Here is a 22,468-nt window from a genome sequence, read left to right as displayed (position 1 = left end):
GAAAGCCAGCACAAATAGTTCCCATTCTCTCGGATCGTCACATACAGGAGAAGATGCCTACTTATAAATACGGAGATGTGTGCGTGAGCGTTTGTCTGCAGACATCATCTCAGGATGGAGGAGGCGTTTTATCTTCCAACCGGAAATCGCATTCACCGAGCCAACAGCGGCCCTTACAGACCAAATGAAAGAATCACAACAGATCGCTTTTTGTTGTTTGAAAGTAGAATTAAATATGTAGCTTATACATGTGATTCAACAGCATCACAAGAAAAGCAGTATTGATCAGCCAGGCGATACTTTCACAATGTTTAAGATTGACAGCTACAGCATGCAGCAAATGAGTAATAGGAGACTGTATACTAAAATGCTGTAATATAGTCGGAAAAAAGAAGAATAGCCTGGACTGGACAATGGCAGCAGAAAGTATTGTGCTTGCACTGACGAGACCTCCCCCTCCTCAGGTGATGAAACTTTGACGTCAAACGTCACGTTATGAGAATATTTAATTTCAGAAAATGAAAGTGATCAAGTCATCCAGCATAACAAATATTTTCATTTTCACCAAAAAACGTTGCTTCTGACTAATATGCAGGCCACTTGATCAACTTCACTTATCATTATTTTGATAAAATATAGTTAAACATCTGGAACATTAAACTGATTTTTTAACTGAGAACAGACAAGAATCAGTACAATTCAAAACAAATAATGACAATGAGACTATCAGACGATACTATCACTTAAGTGTTTCTAAAACATCTCACCTGGTTATCATCAGTGTCAAAGATTGCTTTGTCTCTTGATGGGAGTGGCAGAGTCAGTGTCCCTCCAGTGTCAAGGCTAATGATGCTTTGACTGCCAGGTCTCATGCACTTTAGGTCACTCTTTCTAGAATCTGTCGTCATGCACACCTCATAATTGTACACGCGCTGTAAAGTCCCAGTGCCTGCAGTGTCTCCATACTGTGGCGGGTAGTATGGAATGACGGGCAGACTTGACTGATAAAACAGGCGGGATTGCCTCCATCGGTAGATTTTTACTGAAATGATAGCGACTAAACACGAAATGAAGAGAAAAGATACAACAGCCAAGGCCAACACTAAGTAAAATGTAAGGCTGTCATTGTAATCATGGCTGTGTGTGAACACTGTGAACTCCGATAATACTTCAGGAAAGCTGTCCGTAACCGCCACGTTCACATTCACTATTGCTGAGCGAGACGGCTGTCCGTTGTCCTCCACTACAACAGTGAGTTTCTGTTTCACAGCATCTTTATCAGTCACCTGGCGCACAGTTCTGATCTCTCCATTCTGTGAGCCCACTTCAAACAGCGGCCTGTCTGCAGGTTTCTGTAGTTTATACGAGAGCCAGGCATTCTGTCCAGAGTCCGCATCAACAGCCACCACTTTGGTCACCAGATAGCCAATATCAGCTGAACGAGGCACAATCTCAGCCACTACAGAACCACCAGTTTGTACTGGGTAAAGGACCTGAGGTGCGTTGTCATTCTGATCTTGTATCATAATTTGGACGGTGGCATTACCACTTAGAGGGGGTGAGCCACCATCCTGAGCTCTCACACTAATTTTAAATGCCCGAAGCTGCTCATAATCAAAGGAGCGCGCTGCGTAAATGACTCCTGTCTCAGCATTGATGGAGACCAATGATGACGCCAGAGCTCCGTTTATCTGCGTCTCCTCAAGTATGTAGGAGACACGTGAATTCTGACAGCAGTCGGCATCAGTGGCACTTACAGAGAATAAAGACACACCAGGGGAATTATTTTCAAATACTGCTGCTGTGTATGTGGCTTCTTCAAACATAGGTTTGTTGTCATTTACATCATTGACTCGTAAGTGAATTGTTTTCGTTGTGGAAAGAGGCGGTGATCCATCATCTGTTGCCGTAATTGTAAAGTTGAATTCGGGGTTAATCTCTCTATCTAAACTATCATCTGTCAATAAAGTATAGTAGTTCCTTAATGAGGATTTGATGACAAATGGGATATTTTTGTCGATAGAACAGCTCACCTGACCATTTACACCAGAATCTAAGTCCTTCACATTAATGACACCCACTGTTGTGCCGACAGGTGCATCTTCAGGCACTGAATTACTGAATGACGTCAACGATATGACAGGGAAGTTGTCGTTCACGTCACTGACTTCAATTACGACAACACATGAGTCCGTAAGGCCACCATGATCTTTGGCTTCGACTTTCAACTCATATTTTCTAGCAGTTTCATAATCTATATCTCCACTTAATACTATATCGCCTGATCTCTCGCCAATCTTGAACAGGCCACTCGTACGTTCAGCTCCATGCCGCAAAGCGTACATCACTTCACCATGAACCCCCTTATCTGCATCCAAGGCGCTAACTTTTACAATAAATGTTCCTTTAGGTGCATTTTCTGGAACTGAAGCTTTGTAACGTTTCTTGGCAAAAACTGGAGCATTATCATTAATATCTAATACTACTATGTTTATTTTCATGACTCCAGACTTAGGTGGATTGCCACCGTCTATTGCGGTTAAAATTAAGGAGAAATGTTCTTTTTTCTCCCTATCTAGAGGGACTTGCAACATAATTTCAATGTTTGTATTATCGCTCGAATGTACATCATGTTTCAGAACAAAGTTGTCTGTTGGTTTTAATGTATAGGACTGTATGGTGTTTACTCCGACATCAGGGTCATATGCGCTGTCTAAAATAAAGCGAGCTCCCTGTATAGCATTTTCAGATATTTCAATATTAATTTCCTGTTTGGTAAATGACGGTGGATGGTCATTAATATCGAGTATTTCTATGGTCACTTCATATAACTCAATCGGATTCTCTAATATCATCTCTAGGGTGAAACTGCAGGGAGAAATCTGTTCACAGAGGAGCTCCCGGTCTATCCTCTCACTCACCGCCAGCGTCCCTTTGTCTGTGTTCAGCTCAACATAACCACTGTTGTCCCCGGCTACAATACGAGCTCGGCCGCCCCTTAGCCGTTTTAAGTCGATGCCTAGATCCTCTGCGATGTTACCGATGACAAAACCTTTGCTCGTTTCCTCTGGTACTGAATATCGCACTTGTCCAGTCACGTTGCAAACACACGAAAGCACAAGAAGCCAGAAAACACGAAAGCCTCTGTCGTGAAGACACCACCACATATTCCCGGAAGCCATTTTACATCCAAACCCAGGTGAAAGACCAGAGTAACCTTTAGAAACGGAGAGAATATAATATCTTCACAACTAAACTGTAAAGAAACGTGTAGATCAATAATCTCAGAAAAACGTGATGGCCGCTTTACTCCCGCAATAGGTTTTCTTTTACTGACATCGATATGCTATGCTATGTGTGTCCTGGTAAAATGGGAGGTACCTTGGTATGTATAAGCCTCATTCTCTTATCCAACAGCGGCTCTTACAGACCGCTGAAAGAAAGGCATCTGTGTAAATTCACTCTTACAGTAATAAGCAACATGATTAGTATGGCACTGTGGTAACGAGGGTCTCAATAGTACTGGATCTACAATTAATGATACTGCAATGTGTCGACGCAACTACAACAAAGAAAACAAAACATGAGCAAACGCAGGAGGAATAGCAGCCCGCCGTTTGGAGACGCCGCTGTCCATCGGCCGTGGTGCTGAAATAGTTACGCAACTGGCACAGCCAAAGAATGTTCGACTATTTGTTACATCGCGTTCAACGACGATATTTCTGCAAGAGGAACATACAATTACAACTAAGCAATCAATTAAATGATCTGACATACCTCAGGAGAGTCACATTCCATCAGCATCTCTTTTCTTTGCATTCGCTGCATTGTTTCTGCGGAGACTGGGTCCATGAGTAACACATTCTGACTGTTGGGTCTGACAAAAGTGGAATCACTTTTCCTGGAGTCTGCCGTCATACACACTTCGTAATTATATACGTGTCGCAGAGTTCCAGTGCCTGCAGTGTCTCCATACTGCGGAGGATAGTACGGGATGACCGGTAGATTGGAATGATAGAGGCGAGATTGTCTCCACCTGTAGATTTTTACTGAAATGATCACGACAACACATGAAATGAAGAGGAAGGAAACCACGCCCAATGCCAGAACTAAAAAGAATGTCAGGTTGTCATTGTAATCCTTGTCACGCGTAAAGTCTGATAATTCTGAAAGCACTTCAGGAAAGCTGTCCGCCACCGCCACGTTCACATTGATTGTAGCTGAGCGAGAGGGCTGTCCGTTGTCCTCCACTACAACCGTGAGTTTCTGTTTCACAGCATCTTTATCAGTCACCTGGCGCACAGTTCTGATCTCTCCATTCTGTGCGCCCACTTCAAACAGCGGCCTGTCTGCAGGTTTGTGCAGTTTATATGAGAGCCAGGCATTCTGTCCAGAGTCTCCATCGACAGCCACCACTTTGCTGACTAGATAGCCAACATCTGCTGAACGAGGCACAATTTCAGCCACCACAGAGCTACCTGTTTGCACTGGGTAGAGTATTTGAGGTGCGTTATCATTCTGATCCTGGATAATAATGTTCAGTGTCACGTTGCTGCTAAGAGGAGGGGACCCTCCATCCTGGGCTTTGACACAAACTTTTATTTTCTTCATCTGCTCATAGTCGAAAGACCGAACTGCATGAACAACTCCACTCTCCGCATTTATGGAGATATACGACGATACGGGGTTTCCGCCCCATGCACTTTCATCTAAAAGATAAGATATCCGTGCGTTTTGGCTCCAGTCGTTATCTCGAGCACTAACTGTGAAGATGGACACGCCTGGAGGGTTATTTTCGAAAACAAAAGCTTCATATATACTCTGGGCAAACTCGGGAGCGTTGTCGTTAACATCAGACACTTTAAGGGTTAATGTTTTTTGGCTGGAAAGTGGAGGAGAGCCTGAGTCTGTGGCCGTGACTGTGATATTGTACTCTGACACACGTTCGCGATCTAAGAGCGCATCAGTGACTAATGTGTAATAATTTCTTAAAGACGATTTCAATTTAAAAGTAACACTTTGATCAACATTCAAGTTCACGTTTCCATTTTCTCCCGAATCAATATCTTTGACGTTGAGGATTGCTATAGTTGTACCAACGGCTGCGTCCTCTGACACAGGTGATGTAAATGACATAACACTAATAACAGGTGCATTGTCATTCACGTCAATAACTTCTACTATTACCTTGCTGGAGTCTCCTAAACCGCCCTGGTCTTTCGCTTCTATGCCTATTTCATATTTTCTAACTTTTTCGTAGTCGATATCTCCTATGACAGAAATCGCACCTGTATTCTCATCCAGAGAGAAGATTGATGCGATGTTGCCTTTTATTTTTGCAAAGCTGTAATTAATCGAACCATATGCACCACTGTCTGCATCACTTGCATTTACCGTGGTTATATATGTACCCCTTTGTGTATTTTCGACTACGGTTGCAGTGTATACCGACTGGTTAAATACGGGTGCATTATCATTAGCGTCTAGTACAGTCACTTTAATATTAAGAGTGCCAGACCTCGGGGGTTCTCCTCCATCCACAGCTGTGAGAGTTAAAGAAAGTTGTGGACGCAGCTCTCTGTCTAATGGCTTCTGTAACACCATCTCAGCATATTTCATCCCATCTGGACGAGCATGCTGTTTAAGAACAAAGTTATCGTTTTCAGTCAGAATGTAATTTTGCAGTGCGTTTACCCCGACGTCAAGGTCCTCTGCGCTGCCAAGCAAAAAGCGCGCTCCTGGTGTGGCCGATTCGCTGATCTCAAGATTAATTCTATCTTCCTGAAACGTCGGGGAGTGATCGTTTACATCCAAAATCTCTACTGTAACGTGATGTAGTTCCACAGGATTTTCTAAGATGATTTCAAAGGTGAAACTGCATGGAGTCGTATCGCCACAAAGCTCCTCACGGTCTATCCTCTCGCTAACAACCAGAATCCCTTTGTCTGAATTCAGATCAGCATATTGAATACTGTCTCCGGTTACAATGCGAGCTCTTCCCGAACGTAGTCTTCTTGCATCCAAGCCGAGATCATTCGCGATATTCCCAATAAGCGAGCCTTTCCTCATCTCCTCCGGAATAGAGTACCGCATTTGTGCATAGACACATCTTACACAAACAATCGCAAAGGCCACCATTATCCATTCTGCTCTCCGCTGTGTTGCTCCAGCCGACCTCATTGTCGTGGCTGTTCTTTCTAACTCTAAACTAGAACAATACAGCTATCAAAAATGTACATCACGCAAATTATTTGAAATGATAAAACTGTTAATTTCATGAAAACCGACGAGGTATGAAGTCCGTTAGTGCTGCTAACTCCCTGGTTCTTTTCTCTTTTCGTTACCTCCCTCCTTTCCCTCTGACAACACAGGGAGGTCCTACTCATGAAACTCGCTTTTCGTTGACCAACAGCGGCCCTCAGAGCCCAAATCACTGTATGACAAACATTATAACACTCTACGATAATATTTTTTTTCATGTCACTAATACAATCGAAATGAATGTCACCATTAAACGATAATCTAGAAAATACAGATTACATGGTTCGTTGTGTATAATAATTAGAGTATTAAAACTAAGAAAGCATGACGGTGCTGTCCACTTTTCAGGGTGCTGAAATAAATAAAACAAATGTATGCAACTATGAGAGAGAGAGAGAGAGAGAGAGAGAGAGAGAGAGAGAGAAAGAGAGAGAGAGAGAGACCTACTCATGGGCCTCTACATGTAAACAGGCTTTAAACAAAAAGAAGAGAATAAAGTAGGATATTTGCAAAGAACATGGCATCGCTTACCTCTTCAGGTGAATCAGATAGGTATGCTGCTTTCTGTGCTAGCCTCAAAGTGTCTCTGCCACTTGCGTCGATGCTAACCAGGCTCTGACTTACAGGCCGTATACATTTCAGGTCACTGTTCCGAGAGTCATTCGTCATGCACACCTCATAATTGTAGACGTGCTGTAAAGTTCCTGTTCTGCTTGCGTCTGCGTACTGCGGAGGATAGTACGGAATCACCGGTAGATTGGAATGATAGAGGCGAGACTGTCTCCACCTGTAGATTTTTACTGAGATGATCACGACTACACACGAAATAAAGAGGAAGGAAACCACGCCCAATGCCAGAACTAAAAAGAATGTCAGGTTATCATTGTAATCCTTGTCGCGCGGAAAGTCTGTGAATTCTGAAAGCACTTCAGGAAAGCTGTCGGCCACTGCCACGTTCACATTGATTGTAGCTGAGCGAGAGGGCTGTCCGTTGTCCTCCACTACAACAGTGAGTTTCTGCTTCACAGCATCTTTATCAGTCACCTGGCGCACAGTTCTGATCTCTCCATTCTGTGCGCCCACTTCAAACAGCGGCCTGTCTCCAGCTTTATGCAGCTTGTAGGAGAGCCAGGCATTCTGTCCAGAGTCTCCATCGACAGCCACCACTTTGCTGACCAGATAGCCAACATCTGCTGAACGAGGCACAATTTCAGCCACAACAGAGCTACCTGTTTGCACTGGGTAGAGTATTTGAGGTGCGTTATCATTCTGATCCTGGATAATAATGTTCAGTGTCACGTTGCTGCTAAGAGGAGGGGACCCTCCATCCTGGGCTTTGACACAAACTTTTATTTTCTTCATCTGCTCATAGTCGAAAGACCGAACTGCATGTACAACTCCACTCTCCGCATTAATGGAGATATATGAAGATACGGGGTTTCCACCCCATGCACTTTCATCTAAGAGATAAGATATCCGTGCGTTTTGGCTCCAGTCGTTATCTCGAGCACTAACTGTGAAGATGGACACGCCTGGAAGGTTATTTTCTAAAACATAAGCTTCATATATACTCCGGGCAAACTCGGGAGCGTTATCGTTAACATCAGACACTTTAAGGGTTAATGTTTTTTGGATGGAAAGTGGAGGAGAGCCTGAGTCTGTGGCCGTGACTGTGATATTGTACTCTGACACACGTTCGCGATCTAAGAGCGCATCAGTGACTAATGTATAATAATTCCTTAAAGACGATTTCAATTTAAAAGTAATACTTTGATCAACATTTAAGTTCACGTTTCCATTTTCTCCCGAATCAATATCTTTGACGTTGAGGATTGCTATAGTTGTACCAACTGTTGCGTCCTCTGACACAGGTGATGAAAATGACATAACACTTATAACAGGTGCATTGTCATTTACGTCAATAACTTCTACTATCACTTTGCTGGAGTCTCCCAATCCGCCCTGGTCTTTCGCTTCTATACCTATTTCATATTTCTTAACTTTCTCGTAGTCGATATCTCCTATGACATAAATCGCACCTGTATTCTCATCCAGAGAGAAGATTGATGCGATGTTTCCTTTAAGGTTTGCAAAACTGAAATTAATCAACCCATTCGTACCGCTGTCTGCATCACTTGCATTAACTGTAGTTATATAAGTTCCCCTCTGTGCATTTTCAACTACCGATGCCGTGTACATGGTCTGGTTAAATACAGGTGCATTATCATTCACATCTAATACAGTCACTTTAATGTTAACAGTGCCGGACCTAGGGGGGTCTCCTCCATCCACAGCTGTGAGAGTTAAAGAAAGCTGTGGACGCAGCTCTCTGTCTAATGGCTTCTGTAACACCATCTCAGCATATTTGATCCCATCCGGGCGAGCATGCTGTTTAAGAACAAAGTTATCGTTTTCACTCAGAATGTAATTTTGCAGTGCGTTTACCCCGACGTCAAGGTCCTCTGCGCTGCCAAGCAAAAAGCGCGCTCCTGGTGCTGCCGATTCACTGATCTCCAGATTAATTCTATCTTTCTGAAACGTCGGGGAGTGATCGTTTACATCCAAAATCTCTACTGTAACGTGATGTAGTTCCACGGGATTTTCTAAGATGATTTCAAAGGTGAAACTGCATGGAGTCGTATCGCCACAAAGCTCCTCACGGTCTACCCTCTCGCTAACAACCAGAATCCCTTTGTCTGAATTCAGATCAGCATATTGAATACTGTCTCCGGTTACAATGCGAGCTCTTCCTGAACGTAGCCTTCTTGCATCCAAGCCGAGATCATTCGCGATATTCCCAATAAGCGAGCCTTTCCTCATCTCCTCCGGAATAGAGTACCGCATTTGTGCATAGACAGATCTGACACAAACAATCGCAAAGGCCACCATCATCCATTCTGCTCTCCGCTGTGTTGCTCTAGCCGATCTCATTGTCCGTGGCTGTTCTTTCTAACACTAAACTAGAACAATACAGCTATCAAAAATGTACATCACGCAGATTATTTGAAATGATAAAACTGTGTTAATATCATAAAAAAACGACGAAGTATGGAGTCCGTTAGTGCTGCTAACTCCCTGGTTCTTTTCTCTTCTCGTTACCTCCCTCCTTTCCCTCTGACAACACGGGGAGGTCCTACTCATGAAACTGAGTCGCTTTTCGTTGATCAACAGCGGCCCTCAGAGCCCAAATCACTGTATGACAAACAGTATAATACTCTACGATAATACATTTTTTCATGTCACTAATACAATCGAAATGAATGTCTCCATTAAACGATTATCTAGAAAACATGGATTATAAGGCTCGTTGTGTATAATAATTAGAGTATTAAAACTAAGAAAGCATGACGGCGCTGTCCACTTTTCAGGGTGCTGAAATAAATAAAAACAAATGTATACAACTATGAGAGAGAGAGAGAGAGAGAGAGAGAGAGAGAGCTACTCATGGGCCTCTACATGCAAACAGGCTTTAAACAAAAAGAAGAGAATAAAGTAGGATATTTAAAAAGAACATGGCATCGCTTACCTCTTCAGGTGAATCAGATAGGTATGCTGCTTTCTGTGCTAGCCTCAGAGTGTCTCTGCCACTTGCGTCGATGCTAACCAGACTCTGACTAACGGGCCGTATACATTTCAGGTCACTGTTCCGAGAGTCATTCGTCATGCACACCTCATAATTGTAGACGTGCTGTAAAGTTCCTGTTCTGCTTGCGTCTGCGTACTGCGGAGGATAGTACGGAATCACCGGTAGATTGGAATGATAGAGGCGAGATTGTCTCCACCTGTAGATTTTTACTGAGATGATCACGACTACACATGAAATGAAGAGGAAGGAAACCACGCCCAATGCCAGAACTAAAAAGAATGTCAGGTTGTCATTGTAATCCTTGTCACGCGTGAAGTCTGTAAATTCTGAGAGTATTTCAGGAAAGCTGTCTGCCACTGCCACGTTCACATTGACTGTAGCTGAGCGAGAGGGCTGTCCGTTGTCCTCCACTACAACAGTGAGTTTCTGTTTCACAGCATCTTTATCAGTCACTTGGCGCACAGTTCTGATCTCTCCATTCTGTGCGCCCACGTCAAACAGCGGCCTGTCTCCAGCTTTATGCAGCTTATATGAGAGCCAGGCATTCTGTCCAGAGTCCCCATCGACAGCCACCACTTTGCTGACCAGATAGCCAACGTCTGCTGAACGAGGCACAATTTCAGCCACCACAGAGCTACCTGTTTGCACTGGGTAGAGTATTTGAGGTGCGTTATCATTCTGATCCTGGATAATAATGTTCAGTGTCACGTTGCTGCTAAGAGGAGGGGACCCTCCATCCTGGGCTTTGACACAAACTTTTATTTTTTTCATCTGCTCATAGTCGAAAGACCGAACTGCATGAACAGCTCCACTCTCCGCATTTATGGAGATATATGACGATACGGGGTTTCCGCCCCATGCACTTTCGTCTAAAAGATAAGATATCCGTGCGTTTTGGCTCCAGTCGTTATCTCGAGCACTAACTGTGAAGATGGACACGCCTGGAGGGTTATTTTCTAAAAAATAAGCTTCATATACACTCTGGGCAAACTTGGGAGCGTTGTCGTTAACATCAGACACTTTAAGGGTTAATGTTTTTTGGCTGGAAAGTGGAGGAGAGCCTGAGTCTGTGGCCGTGACTGTGATATTGTATTCTGACACACGCTCGCGATCTAAAAGAGCATCAGTAACTAATGTATAATAATTTCTTAAAGAGGATTTCAGTTTAAAAGTGATACTTTGATCTAATTTTAACTCCACGTTTCCATTCTCCGCCGAATCAATATCTTTGACGTTGAGTATTGCAATTGATGTGCCAAGGGGTGCATCTTCTGACACAGGTGATGAAAAAGACATGACATTTATAGTAGGAGCATTGTCATTTACATCAATCACTTCAACTATCACTTTGCTGGAGTCCCCTAAACCACCTTGGTCTTTCGCTTCGATTCCAATTTCATATTTCTTGACCTTTTCGTAGTCGAGATCTCCTATAACGGAAATCACACCTGTGTCCTCATCAATTGAAAAGATCGTAGCAACATTCCCTTTAAGATTTGCAAAACTGTAATTAATCAAACCATATGCACCACTGTCTGCATCACTTGCATTGACCGTGGTTATATATGTGCCTCTCTGTGCATTTTCGACTACTGACGCAGTGTATACCGACTGGTTAAATACAGGTGCATTATCATTAGCGTCTAGTACAGTCACTTTAATATTAAGAGTGCCAGACCTCGGGGGGTCTCCTCCATCCACAGCTGTGAGAGTTAAAGACAGCTGTGGACGCAGCTCTCTGTCTAATGGCTTCTGTAACACCATCTCAGCATATTTGATCCCATCCGGGCGAGCATGCTGTTTAAGAACAAAGTTATCGTTTTCAGTCAGAATGTAATTTTGCAGTGCGTTTACCCCGACGTCAAGGTCCTCTGCGCTGCCCAGCAAAAAGCGCGCTCCTGGCGTGGCCGATTCACTGATCTCCAGATTAATTTTATCTTTCTGAAAAGTTGGAGCATGATCATTTACATCCAATATTTCAACCGTGACGTGATGTAATTCCATAGGATTGTCGAGGATAATTTCAAAGGTGAAACTGCACGGAGTCGTATCGCCACAAAGCTCCTCGCGGTCTATCCTTTCACTGACAACCAAAACCCCTTTGTCTGAATTCAGCTCAGCATACTGTAGGCTGTCTCCTTTGACGATACGAGCTCTTCCTGACTGCAGCCTTCTTGCATCCAAGCCGAGATCATTCGCGATATTCCCAATAAGCGAGCCTTTCCTCATCTCCTCCGGAATGGAGTACCGTATTTGTGCATAGACACATCTGACACAAACAATCGCAAAGGCTATGGAGATAGATTTGTTTCAATATTATTTGTATACACATGCACCATGATCCACACGAAGGATATTATTTGCAAGCGCAAAGACACAATTTGCAAGCGCAAAGACAACATTTGTGACTTGCAAATCGGGATTTGCTCAAAGGTGTATTGATTTGTTCAAATGTTTGGAAACTTGCAAGTTAAATCATACCAAATTTGTAAACATATCTCACGTTTTGCATGCGCATCTGTTTGGAAATGTCACTTGCGACTCCTACGTTCCTTGTGTGAAGTGTTGAATCTGCATTTGCAGATCACTCAACACGCGCATGAATCCCTGCTTCCGCTTACGTAATTTTGAGACATTCGTTCCGCTTTTTCCAACCCGATTCGTATCCGCAAAGGGCTGGATTCGCAAAGGGCTGGATTCGCAAGAGCTACCCACCTCCCCCCCACCCCAGTAGGTGGCGGTGCAACGCTCTTTTTGGCCACTATGTGCAAATATACCCGATGTGTCGCTATTGAGCACAGTACGTGAACCGCAATTTGAAGAAGAAGAAGATTGAGCACAGTCAAGAGTTCCATGGACGCTTTTCCTCGTTTTTCCTCATTTTCTTCATTTTTCCTCAACATTCATTAACCAAAGGTAAGAAGTGTTATCTCGGATACATTCAACAGGTAATGAATCAGTTTACATTATGATTACGTTTGTCGTAGCCTTTTGCTCACCAACAGTTAGCTGTTAGCTAATACACTGTGTTTGGAGAAATGCCACCGGCTTTTCTGTTTTAGACCGGTTTTGGCTGTCGTGAGTGGCAACTAGAATGAATATCAACATGTGTTTAGTTGATGGGTCTTACTTTTCACGTTTATGTGGGACGTTATGGCGTAGTTGTTACAATACTGACGCTGTTAAGGTATCAGATGGCTATCTTAGCATCGTAGGTTTGTCCAGCTACAAACGAGGCTTTTGGTGAAATGTCGCAGTAAATTATGAATTCATACCATGTATTTATTTGTTCAGAAGTATATTGTTAATGACCTCGCGTTAAGCTCATGTGTCTGATTATGTCATGAAATAACGGTATGTTGTCAACGGGAGTCTAGCATAGTAGCCTATGAGCCTGCGGTCAGTTCATCAATGGCCCTGGCGATCTCTGGAAGTCCACTCTTTGTGAACGTTGGGAGACCATATAGTCTTAGTTAGAGTATTGGTTCATTTGCCGGAGGAAGACCCAAGGGCCGAAACGTTACTTTTTATAAACACAGGAGCTCAAGCAGTGTTAGCGACGTACGTCTTCTCTTACATCTCCCTAGGAATTGTTAACAGTTCAGGTCTATAAGCACTGTGATCAGCTCTGTCTTTTGATTAGTACATGTCATTTGACTTTTGCTTGTGCTTGTGTGTTTGTGCAGAACAACTCATCGTGATGGAGCACCTGTACTCCCTGATACAGCAGGATCTGAGGGGATTCCTCAGACAGGACGCAGATGTGGATTGACAACATGCAGTTTGACCTGTTCAACCGACCTCTTCTCTGTCCCATACACACCACACAGTCTTTGGTCAACCTCTGCTTCATTGCCATCACAACCATCGGTCCCTGTTTCATCTGCAGCACAACACAGCACAGCTGACGGCCTCTTCTCCATCTGCAGCACAGCACCACACACCAGACAGAGTCCGCTGCGTCTTTCACACACCTGGTGGATCCTATTGTGTGCCTCACATACCTGAGAGACTCTGCTCCACAGTAGGCTACCTGCGGCACACCAGACGAGCTCTGCCCTGCCCTGCCCCACCCCTCGCACACCGTTTGGAACTAGCTGTGTCTCTCCCATACACAATGCGCTGTACCCCATCCCTCACACACCCGATGGATCTAGCTGTGTCCCTCACATACACAATGCGCTGTACCCCATCCCTCACACACCCAACAGACCCTATTGTGTCTCTAACACACACAGCAGGCTTTGCCCAGCCCCTCAGGGTGGCTCTGAGATCTGTGGCTTTCACACTCCCAACAGACGCTGCTCTCTCCCTCACAAACCCGGCTGGCTCTGCCTGGTCCGTTGCACACCTGCAGACTCTTCCAGCCGCCACAAACCCAGCTCACCCTTCTCCTGCTGTGTCCTTTACAAACCAAACAAACGCAGCTATGCTCCGCACATGGCTAGCTGACTCTGCCTGGTCCATCGCACACCCAGTGGACGTGGACACTGTTGTGACTGTTGATATTGCTGTTGTTGTTGATATACATAGGTTTCTCGTTAACCAACTATACAGAAAATGCCAAGCTACATTAGAAAGTTACCAAGTAGTTGGATGTTAAGAATGGTAAGCTTATATGCTATGATTAATTAAGCAATGAAAAAGTGATGTTACCTTCCAAAAAAATGTATTTATTCAGTCAGAGTTCCCAAAAGTACAGCTTGATGATGTTATTGACAAACATAGCACATCAGTTATGAAACCATGCTGTGTGATGGATGTATATCAGGTTAATTTAACAACAGGCCACATTTAATTTTATGTGTTTGACTTCATGGCGGGCCACATGAAACAGAGCAGAGGGCCACATGTGGCCCCTGGGCCTTAGTTTGCATACCCCTGTTGTAGTAGCATGTCAATAAATTAGTTTATCCAATCATATGAAAGGACTTTTGACAAGGCCCTGCCTTCTGAAATACATTTCCAATGGAGTAGTTCCAGATGAATGTGAGGAGCTAGGTGGAACGAAATTCAAGTGGTGAGTCAGGTTAACATACAGTAGTATGTAAAATAATTCAATTATTGTCCTTTATTCAAAACAACACTTATTCTAATAAAGTTAAACTGCAGGATGTTGTCAATCCACTTCTGCGTCCTGTCTGAGGAATCCCCTCAGATCCTGCTGTATCAGGGAGTACAGGTGCTCCATCACGATGAGTTGTTCTGCATAAACACACAAGCAAAAGACAAATTACATGTACTAATCAAAAGACAGAGCTGATCACAGTGCTTATAGACCTGAACTGTTAACAATTCCTAGGGAGATGTAACAGAAGACGTACGTCGCTAACACTGCTTGAGCTCCTGTGTTTATAAAAAGTAACGTTTCGGCCCTTGGGTCTTCCTCCGGCAAATGAACCAATACTCTAACTAAGACTATGGTCTCCCAACGTTCACAAAGAGTGGACTTCCAGAGATCGCCAGGGCCATTGATGAACTGACCGCAGGCTCATAGGCTACTATGCTAGACTCACTACCGTTGACAACATACCGTTATTTCATGACATAATCAGACACATGAGCTTATATAACGCGCGGTCATTAACAATACTTCTGAACAAATAAATACATGGTATGAATTCATCATTTACTGCGACATTTCACCAAAAGCCTCGTTTGTAGCTGGACAAACCTACGATGCTAAGATAGCCATCTGATACCTTAAAACCAGCGTCAGTATTGTAACAACTACGCCATAACGTCCCACATAAACGTGAGAAGTAAGACCCATCAACTAAACACATGTTGATATTCATTCTAGTTGCCACTCACGGCAGACAAAACCGGTCTAAAACAGAAAAGCCGGTGGCATTTCTCCAAACACAGTGCATTAGCTAACAGCTAACTGTTGGTGAGCAAAAGGCTACGACAAACGTAATCATAATGTAAACTGATTCATTACCTGTTGAATGTATCCGAGATAACACTTCTTACCTTTGGTTAATGAATGTTGAGGAAAAATGAGGAAAAACGAGGAAAAGCGTCCATGGAACTCTTGACTGTGCTCAATCTTCTTCTTCTTCAAATTGCGGTTCACGTACTGTGCTCAATAGCGACACATCGGGTATATTTGCACATAGTGGCCAAAAAGAGCGTTGCACCGCCACCTACTGGGGTGGGGGGGAGGTGGGTAGCTCTTGCGAATCCAGCCCTTTGCGAATCCAGCCCTTTGCGGATACGAATCGGGTTGGAAAAAGCGGAACGAATGTCTCAAAATTACGTAAGCGGAAGCAGGGATTCATGCGCGTGTTGAGTGATCTGCAAATGCAGATTCAACACTTCACACAAGGAACGTAGGAGTCGCAAGTGACATTTCCAAACAGATGCGCATGCAAAACGTGAGATATGTTTACAAATTTGGTATGATTTAACTTGCAAGTTTCCAAACATTTGAACAAATCAATACACCTTTGAGCAAATCCCGATTTACAAGTCACAAATGTTGTCTTTGCGCTTGCAAATTTTGTCTTTGCGCTTGCAAATAATATCATTCGTGTGGATCATGGTGCATGTGTATACAAATAATATTGAAACAAATCTATCTCCATAATAACAATACAGGTATCAACTACTCGGTCAAAATGTACGTCACACGCAGATCATCTGAAATGACACAACTGTATTAATAATCATAAAAAACGACGGTGTTTCAAGTCAGTTTGTATCGCTAGCTCTCTTGTTCTCTTTTCTCCTATCTCACTCTCCTCCCCTCTGTGCCTCTGACAGCATGTAAGGAGGAGGTCCTATACATTCCACTGAGTCGTTTTTCGTTGATCAACAGCGGCCCTCAGAGTCGAGACCACTGCATGACAAACATTAGAATAGCCTATGATACACTTGTATTACTGATACAAGTAACATTAATGTCAAAATGAATGTCGACTGGACATTAAACGATGATCCATATCGACCAAAGCAAAATCTAGATTTTCAGGCGTAGGGGCCTATAATCATGGATGGATAATAAAACAAAGGAAACGTACAAACGCTGTCCAGTGTTTACGATGCTGAATTAAAAACAACAGAAAAAATATAGCCTATAGGCCTACATATAAATTACTATTGAGGTTTTGCATCTACGTACGTCATCATGTCATAATGCCGTTCGTTTACAACTGGAGTGGTAGGCAGCGTGGTAGTCAGACCAGTAGACATACAGCGGGGTTACATTATGTTACACATAGGCCTACTGTACTTACAAATATCTCAAAAATGTATTTTCTTTTTATCGAAACACTGCCCGAGGGATGCCCACCACTTGCGAAGCGGTTGGTTGCTACAACGTTTACCAAGGTAACGTTAGATCAGAGTAACTAACGATCAACTTAATTTGTGGTCAGTAGCCTAACCCTTTTTACATAAAACATTTGTTGCTTTTGTTTCAGGGAAATGTGGTTGTATACTCTCCTCAGGACAGCACTCAGATAACTAAAATGCGTAAATGCTATCAAAGCTGAGGGAAAAATAAAGGGGAGAAATTAGACTCACCAAGGTAGAGTATCCACTTGGTGTGTCATCCTTTCGTGCAGATGTCAATGTGTCTGTTCCACCGCCATCAACACTGAGCAAACTTTGACTGACCGGTCTGAGATACTTAATGTCACTCTTCCTGGAGTCTGTCGTCATGCACACCTCGTAATTGTACACATGCTTTAGAGTTTCTGTTCCTGTGGTGTCTGCGTAATGAGGTGGATAATATGGGATAACTGGTAGATTTGACTGATAGAGGACACGCGATTGCCTCCATCTGTAGATCTTCACTGAGATTATGACAACTAAAGAAGAGATGAAGAGGATGGACACCACAGCTAAGGCCAAAACTAAATAAAAAGTCAGGTTATCGTTGTAATCCTTGTCGCGCGTAAAGTCTGTGAATTCAGAAAGCACTTCAGGAAAGCTGTCAGCCACCGCCACGTTCACATTGACTGTAGCTGAGCGAGAGGGCTGTCCGTTGTCCTCCACTACAACAGTGAGTTTCTGTTTCACAGCATCTTTATCAGTCACCTGGCGCACAGTTCTGATCTCTCCATTCTGTGAGCCCACTTCAAACAGCGGCCTGTCTGCAGGTTTGTGTAGTTTATATGAGAGCCAGGCATTCTGTCCAGAGTCCACATCAACAGCTACTACTTTAGTGACGAGATAACCAATATCTGCTGAGCGAGGCACAATTTCAGCCACCGCAGAATTACCTGTCTGCACTGGGTAAAGTATGTGAGGTGAGTTATCATTCTGATCCTGAATAATTACTTTTACGGTTGCATTGCTACTTAAAGGTGGTGAGCCTCCGTCTTGGGCTTTTATTAGAAATTCAAAAACCTTTGTTTGCTCATAATCAAAAGACTTTATGGCATGGATTATCCCGGTTTCAGAATTCACTGATATTAATTTTGAAATGGCACCTTCCTTAACGTGAGAGTCACTCAAATAGTATGATATTCTAGCGTTTTGATCACAGTCTTCATCTCTGGCATGAACCGAGGCCACAGACACACCCGGTTCATTGTTCTCTGACAGATGAGCTATGTACATACTCTCTGCAAACACTGGAGCATTGTCATTCACATCTGAGATTTTAATACGTAAAGTTTTATTAGTTTTAAGCGACGGAAAGCCCTGGTCTGAGGCAGTGACTGTGACGATGTACTCCGAGACGACTTCGCGATCCAAAGGACCGTCTGTAACCAATGTATAATAACTGTTGAGTGATGACTTAATCTTAAACGGAAGTGACGCGTCAATGCTACAGTTTACAAGCCCATTCTTACTACTGTCCAGATCTTTGACGTTAAGGATAGCCAAAGTAGTCCCAATCGGAGAATTTTCAGGGACCGTATTAGAAAACGAAGTCAATCCTATAACAGGGGAATTGTCATTTACATCGATCACCTCAATTATAACTTTACAGGACTTAGAGAGCCCACCTACATCTTTAGCGATTACATTGATTTGAAATTGCTTCGATTTCTCAAAATCAATTAAATCAGATACTTTAATTTGACCATGTGTACGATTTAAAGAGAAAGGAATGGCATTTTGCTGTGTTAAATGGTCAAAGAAATAAGATATATGTCCATTTAGTCCTTCGTCAGCGTCTGTTGCAGTCACAGTTGTTACTAAACTTCCAATGGGTGAATTTTCCAGTACAGTGGACTTGTAAACTGCTTGGGTAAACGACGGCTCATTGTCATTAGCATCTAGGATGTTAACTCTTACACTCACTGTCCCTGTTCGACGAGGAGTACCTCCATCGGAGGCAGTCAGTGTTAGTAACAGTTCACTCTGCTTTTCCCTGTCCAAATGAGACTGCAGTACCATCTCCACATATTTCCCTCCGTCGGCGAGCAGTTGTTCTTTCAGATTAAACTGTGTGCTTGGGTTAAGAGTATAAGTCTGAAGTGTATTCGTCCCTACATCGGCATCAACGGCGCTGCCCAACACGAACTGTGCTCCAGGTAATGCAGACTCACTAATATCCAGAGAGATTTCTTTACTTGCAAAAGAAGGTGCATTGTCATTTATATCCGTTATTTCAACGGTAATACTAAACAATTCCATCGGATTTTCTAAAACAATTTCAAAGCTGAAACTACAGGGAGATATCTGTCCACACAGCTCCTCTCTATCTATGCGTTTTTTCACAAGCAAAAGCCCTTTGTCCGCATTTAGCTCTACACAGTCGTTGTTGTCATCGGAAACTATGCGAGCTCGACCCGCTCTCAGTCTCTTGACGTCCACTCCTAAATCTTTTGACACATCACCCACTAAAGACCCTTTAACCATTTCCTCTGGTATAGAGTACCTCACCTGACACCATGTTGCATTTATCTGCAGCATCGATAGAATAAATATGTGTGCATACCAGCGACATGGTGCCCAATCCATTTCTCGCTTGTACATTGTCCTCGAGCAAGTGGAAAACAGTTATTGTGATTATAATCCAATTTTTGACCCAACGGCAGATGTCGCAAGTGTATTTGGATAGATCTCACGAGGTAATTCCTTTGCGCTTTATCATGTCAAAATGTGTTGTTCCATCGGTGTGCAGAGGGGAAAAGATGGTGTTTCTCCTTATGTTAAGCTTGGTAAAGAAGGGAGGTTCCATCAATGTGGACCAAAATCGACTTGCTGATCAACAGCGGCTCCAAGAGACCAACAAATAAAATTGCCGACCACAACTCAAAAGACGCATTAGCATATTATTTTACATAAAATATGGAAAATAATAGATGTACTAAACGCTATCTGTCATTAGCATTATTATCTTTAGTTTTGTTATTTGTTGGTTTTGTTAATCAACTAATACCCAGTCATCTTCTCACTGAATGGCATGCGTGTGTGCGCTCCTTCCAGTTTCAGCACCATGGAGAGCGACCGAATAACACCACACGCGCGACCGCTGATAAAGTTAAACACAGCCTCGTTGACATATGACTTTACATACCTGGTTGATGTATACACTCACAGCTCTTCAGAACCTTAGCACTGGCATCACATCACATCATCACCATCAAAAAAAAGCATCAGCCTCTCAATGTGAATCACTGGCATTTGGAAATTACCTCAAAGTCACAAGACTTCTACAGACACATTCTAGAACAATGTATATTTGACCATTTTATGATGTCACAATTAAACAGTGACATGCCATGGGCAGTTGGAATGTACATTGTTGATTGTTCAGAGCTGTGTTGTGTTGTGAGCTGAGGTTGAAGTTTTATATTAGGACAGTGTTGGTCATCCAAGACGAGAAAGTCTCTCATATACTGTATGAAACAACTGTGAGTGAGATTCAGTAGATTGGGCCTTCTTTGAAAATACTACAGTACACACACGCAGGCAGGCACGCAGGCATGCACACACACACACACACACACACACACACACACACACACACACACACACACACACTCTCTCTCTCTCTCTCTCAAGCATGAGCACAATCATCCAAAACATATAGGCAGGCAAAATCAAGAATGTGTCAAGAATGTGAATTTGCCACCTACTGCAATTATGTCCAATATTCTGCATATGAATGTGTCAACACTTTCAGCAATGTTAATGACCTTATTATATCTGCTACTTTTAAATTCCCCACTAATAGACTCTGCAACTCCATGAAATGTCCTACCCAACTTTACCTTCTTGCTCTCTCACACAAATTTATTGTAATACCAGCAAACCTGAGTGATTCTCTTCTCTGAGTGATCATTTTATATATTTGTTATAAATAATATTACAGCTTTTGCAGTTCAACTAGAGGCAGAGGAAAGATACTGCACAACCTCTGAAGCAACGGGACATGTGGAGCTGTGATGCTATGAGGCAATCCTCCTACTGACCTACTTTAACCCAGCAGTGCAGTGCTCTTTAGTGTGAATACAGACCCACACCCTCTGTAAATGTACCCGTGTGTGTGTGTGTGTGTGTGTGTGTGTGTGTGTGTGTGTGTGTGTGTGTGTGTGTGTGTGTGTGTGTGTGTGTGTGTGTGTGTGTGTGTGTGTGTGTGTGTGCCTGTGTGTGTGTGTGTGTGTGTGTGTGAGTGAGAGAGAGAGAGAGAGCAAGTAAGTGAGAGAGTGTGTCTGAGAGGAAGAGGGAGAGAGAGAGTATGCATGTGTTTGAGAAAGGAAGAGGGAGGGAGGGAGAGAGAGAGGAGAAAAGAAGAGGTAGAGAGAGAAATTAATAAAGGAGGAGCAGGACTGTCAGAGAGGAAGTGGGAGAAACTGTGTGTGTGTGTGTGTGTGTGTGTGTGTGCGTGTGTGTTTCTGAGAGAGTGAGAGAGAGAGATTAATAGAGGAAGAGCAGGACTGTGTCAGAAAGGAGAGAAACTGTGTGTGTGTGTGTGTGTGTGTGCGCGCATGCATGTTTCAGAGAGAGAGAGAGAGAGAGAGAGAGTTGCACAGGGGAACAGGCTAAATGCACCACATCCTAATGAATAAAGATAGGACACACTTTGTTGTGTAGAGGGTGCCAGCTGCTAGCGCTACCTTACTTTTACGCTGCATTGCCAGTTTTTGGCAAGAAGGTTTGTTTTCCATTTTTAGCCGCAGCTCTTTGGTTGAACAACATGAAACTCTCCTGCAAATTAAGTGTGCTGTTATGCTGACAGGCTGGGGTGCACAGCAATGTCCCTTGCCTTTAAAGAATAGAGTGATATAAAAGATTGTCTTACCTTTTGTATTTGGTTGGACAGGACAGTACAGGACAGGGCAGGAGAACATGGGAGGAAAAGAAATAACACTGGTCAATAATTTATCCACATGTTTACAATCAAATCACTCATAGTATTGCCATAAGACAGTTCACTTACTGGTAAGTCAATATACTGTACATGTCTATAAACGAGCAGGCAGGTAGAGGTGTTTTGACACATAAAAGTGTGAACAACGGAAGCCTGAGGAGGACAAATTATTTTTCTGTCTAAAAATTTGTCATTAATACAGACAGACAGACAGACAGACAGACAGACAGACAGACAGACAGACAGACAGACAGACAGACAGACAGACACACACACACACACACACACAGTGACTGTGAGACTCACAGATCATATATTAGCACATAGAGTGTACATACAAT

General features: G+C 43.2%; 5 protein-coding genes across 8 annotated transcripts in view; all 5 read right to left on the bottom strand.

Moving 5' to 3' along the window:
• Positions 1-22,468, bottom strand: part of LOC134080450 (protocadherin beta-16-like) — a 148,224-nt gene that overhangs the window by 79,826 nt on the left and 45,930 nt on the right. The window lies entirely within an intron of this gene.
• On the bottom strand, positions 640-3,167 carry LOC134079706 (protocadherin gamma-A8-like). The gene is made up of 3 exons (XM_062535785.1): positions 2,818-3,167; positions 768-1,530; positions 640-672 (listed from the first exon to the last, which is right to left on the bottom strand). The coding sequence occupies exons 1-3, from the start codon at positions 3,165-3,167 to the stop codon at positions 640-642; spliced, it is 1,146 nt and encodes a 381-aa protein (XP_062391769.1).
• LOC134079705 (protocadherin gamma-A7-like) lies at positions 3,760-6,093 on the bottom strand. Its single transcript, XM_062535784.1, has 2 exons — positions 5,832-6,093; positions 3,760-4,544 (listed from the first exon to the last, which is right to left on the bottom strand). The coding sequence occupies exons 1-2, from the start codon at positions 6,091-6,093 to the stop codon at positions 3,760-3,762; spliced, it is 1,047 nt and encodes a 348-aa protein (XP_062391768.1).
• On the bottom strand, positions 6,511-9,149 carry LOC134079704 (protocadherin beta-4-like). The gene is made up of 3 exons (XM_062535782.1): positions 8,844-9,149; positions 6,793-7,556; positions 6,511-6,522 (listed from the first exon to the last, which is right to left on the bottom strand). The coding sequence occupies exons 1-3, from the start codon at positions 9,103-9,105 to the stop codon at positions 6,511-6,513; spliced, it is 1,038 nt and encodes a 345-aa protein (XP_062391766.1). The 5' UTR covers positions 9,106-9,149.
• On the bottom strand, positions 9,531-12,448 carry LOC134079703 (protocadherin gamma-A11-like). The gene is made up of 3 exons (XM_062535781.1): positions 12,396-12,448; positions 9,788-12,116; positions 9,531-9,542 (listed from the first exon to the last, which is right to left on the bottom strand). The coding sequence occupies exons 1-3, from the start codon at positions 12,446-12,448 to the stop codon at positions 9,531-9,533; spliced, it is 2,394 nt and encodes a 797-aa protein (XP_062391765.1).

Source organism: Sardina pilchardus, chromosome 5 (assembly GCF_963854185.1).
Source record: "Sardina pilchardus chromosome 5, fSarPil1.1, whole genome shotgun sequence".
Taxonomy (NCBI): Eukaryota; Metazoa; Chordata; class Actinopteri; order Clupeiformes; family Clupeidae; genus Sardina; species Sardina pilchardus.
Note: the sequence above shows the minus strand (reverse complement) of the source record. Positions and strands in the feature narration are given on the sequence as shown.

What these genes read in the sequence shown, in the direction of transcription:
- LOC134079704 (XM_062535782.1), bottom strand. Translation starts at nt 9,105, where the DNA reads ATGCGGTACTCTATTCCGGAGGAGATGAGGAAAGGCTCGCTTATTGGG. An exon ending in AAATCCCGTGGAACTACATC is followed by an intron (nt 7,557 to 8,843) that starts ACGTTACAGTAG and finishes GCAGCAACGTGA; the next exon opens with CACTGAACATTATTATCCAG.
- LOC134079705 (XM_062535784.1), bottom strand. Translation starts at nt 6,093, where the DNA reads ATGCGGTACTCTATTCCGGAGGAGATGAGGAAAGGCTCGCTTATTGGG. An exon ending in AAATCCTGTGGAACTACATC is followed by an intron (nt 4,545 to 5,831) that starts ACGTTACAGTAG and finishes GCAGCAACGTGA; the next exon opens with CACTGAACATTATTATCCAG.
- LOC134079703 (XM_062535781.1), bottom strand. Translation starts at nt 12,448, where the DNA reads ATGCGCGTGTTGAGTGATCTGCAAATGCAGATTCAACACTTCACACAA. An exon ending in CAACACTTCACACAAGGAAC is followed by an intron (nt 12,117 to 12,395) that starts GTAGGAGTCGCA and finishes TGTTTGTGTCAG; the next exon opens with ATGTGTCTATGCACAAATAC.
- LOC134079706 (XM_062535785.1), bottom strand. Translation starts at nt 3,167, where the DNA reads ATGTGGTGGTGTCTTCACGACAGAGGCTTTCGTGTTTTCTGGCTTCTT. An exon ending in ATTGAGTTATATGAAGTGAC is followed by an intron (nt 1,531 to 2,817) that starts CATAGAAATACT and finishes TGCCACCGTCCA; the next exon opens with AATTATGATACAAGATCAGA. An exon ending in TTGACACTGATGATAACCAG is followed by an intron (nt 673 to 767) that starts GTGAGATGTTTT and finishes GTCTGTTCTCAG; the next exon opens with TTAAAAAATCAGTTTAATGT.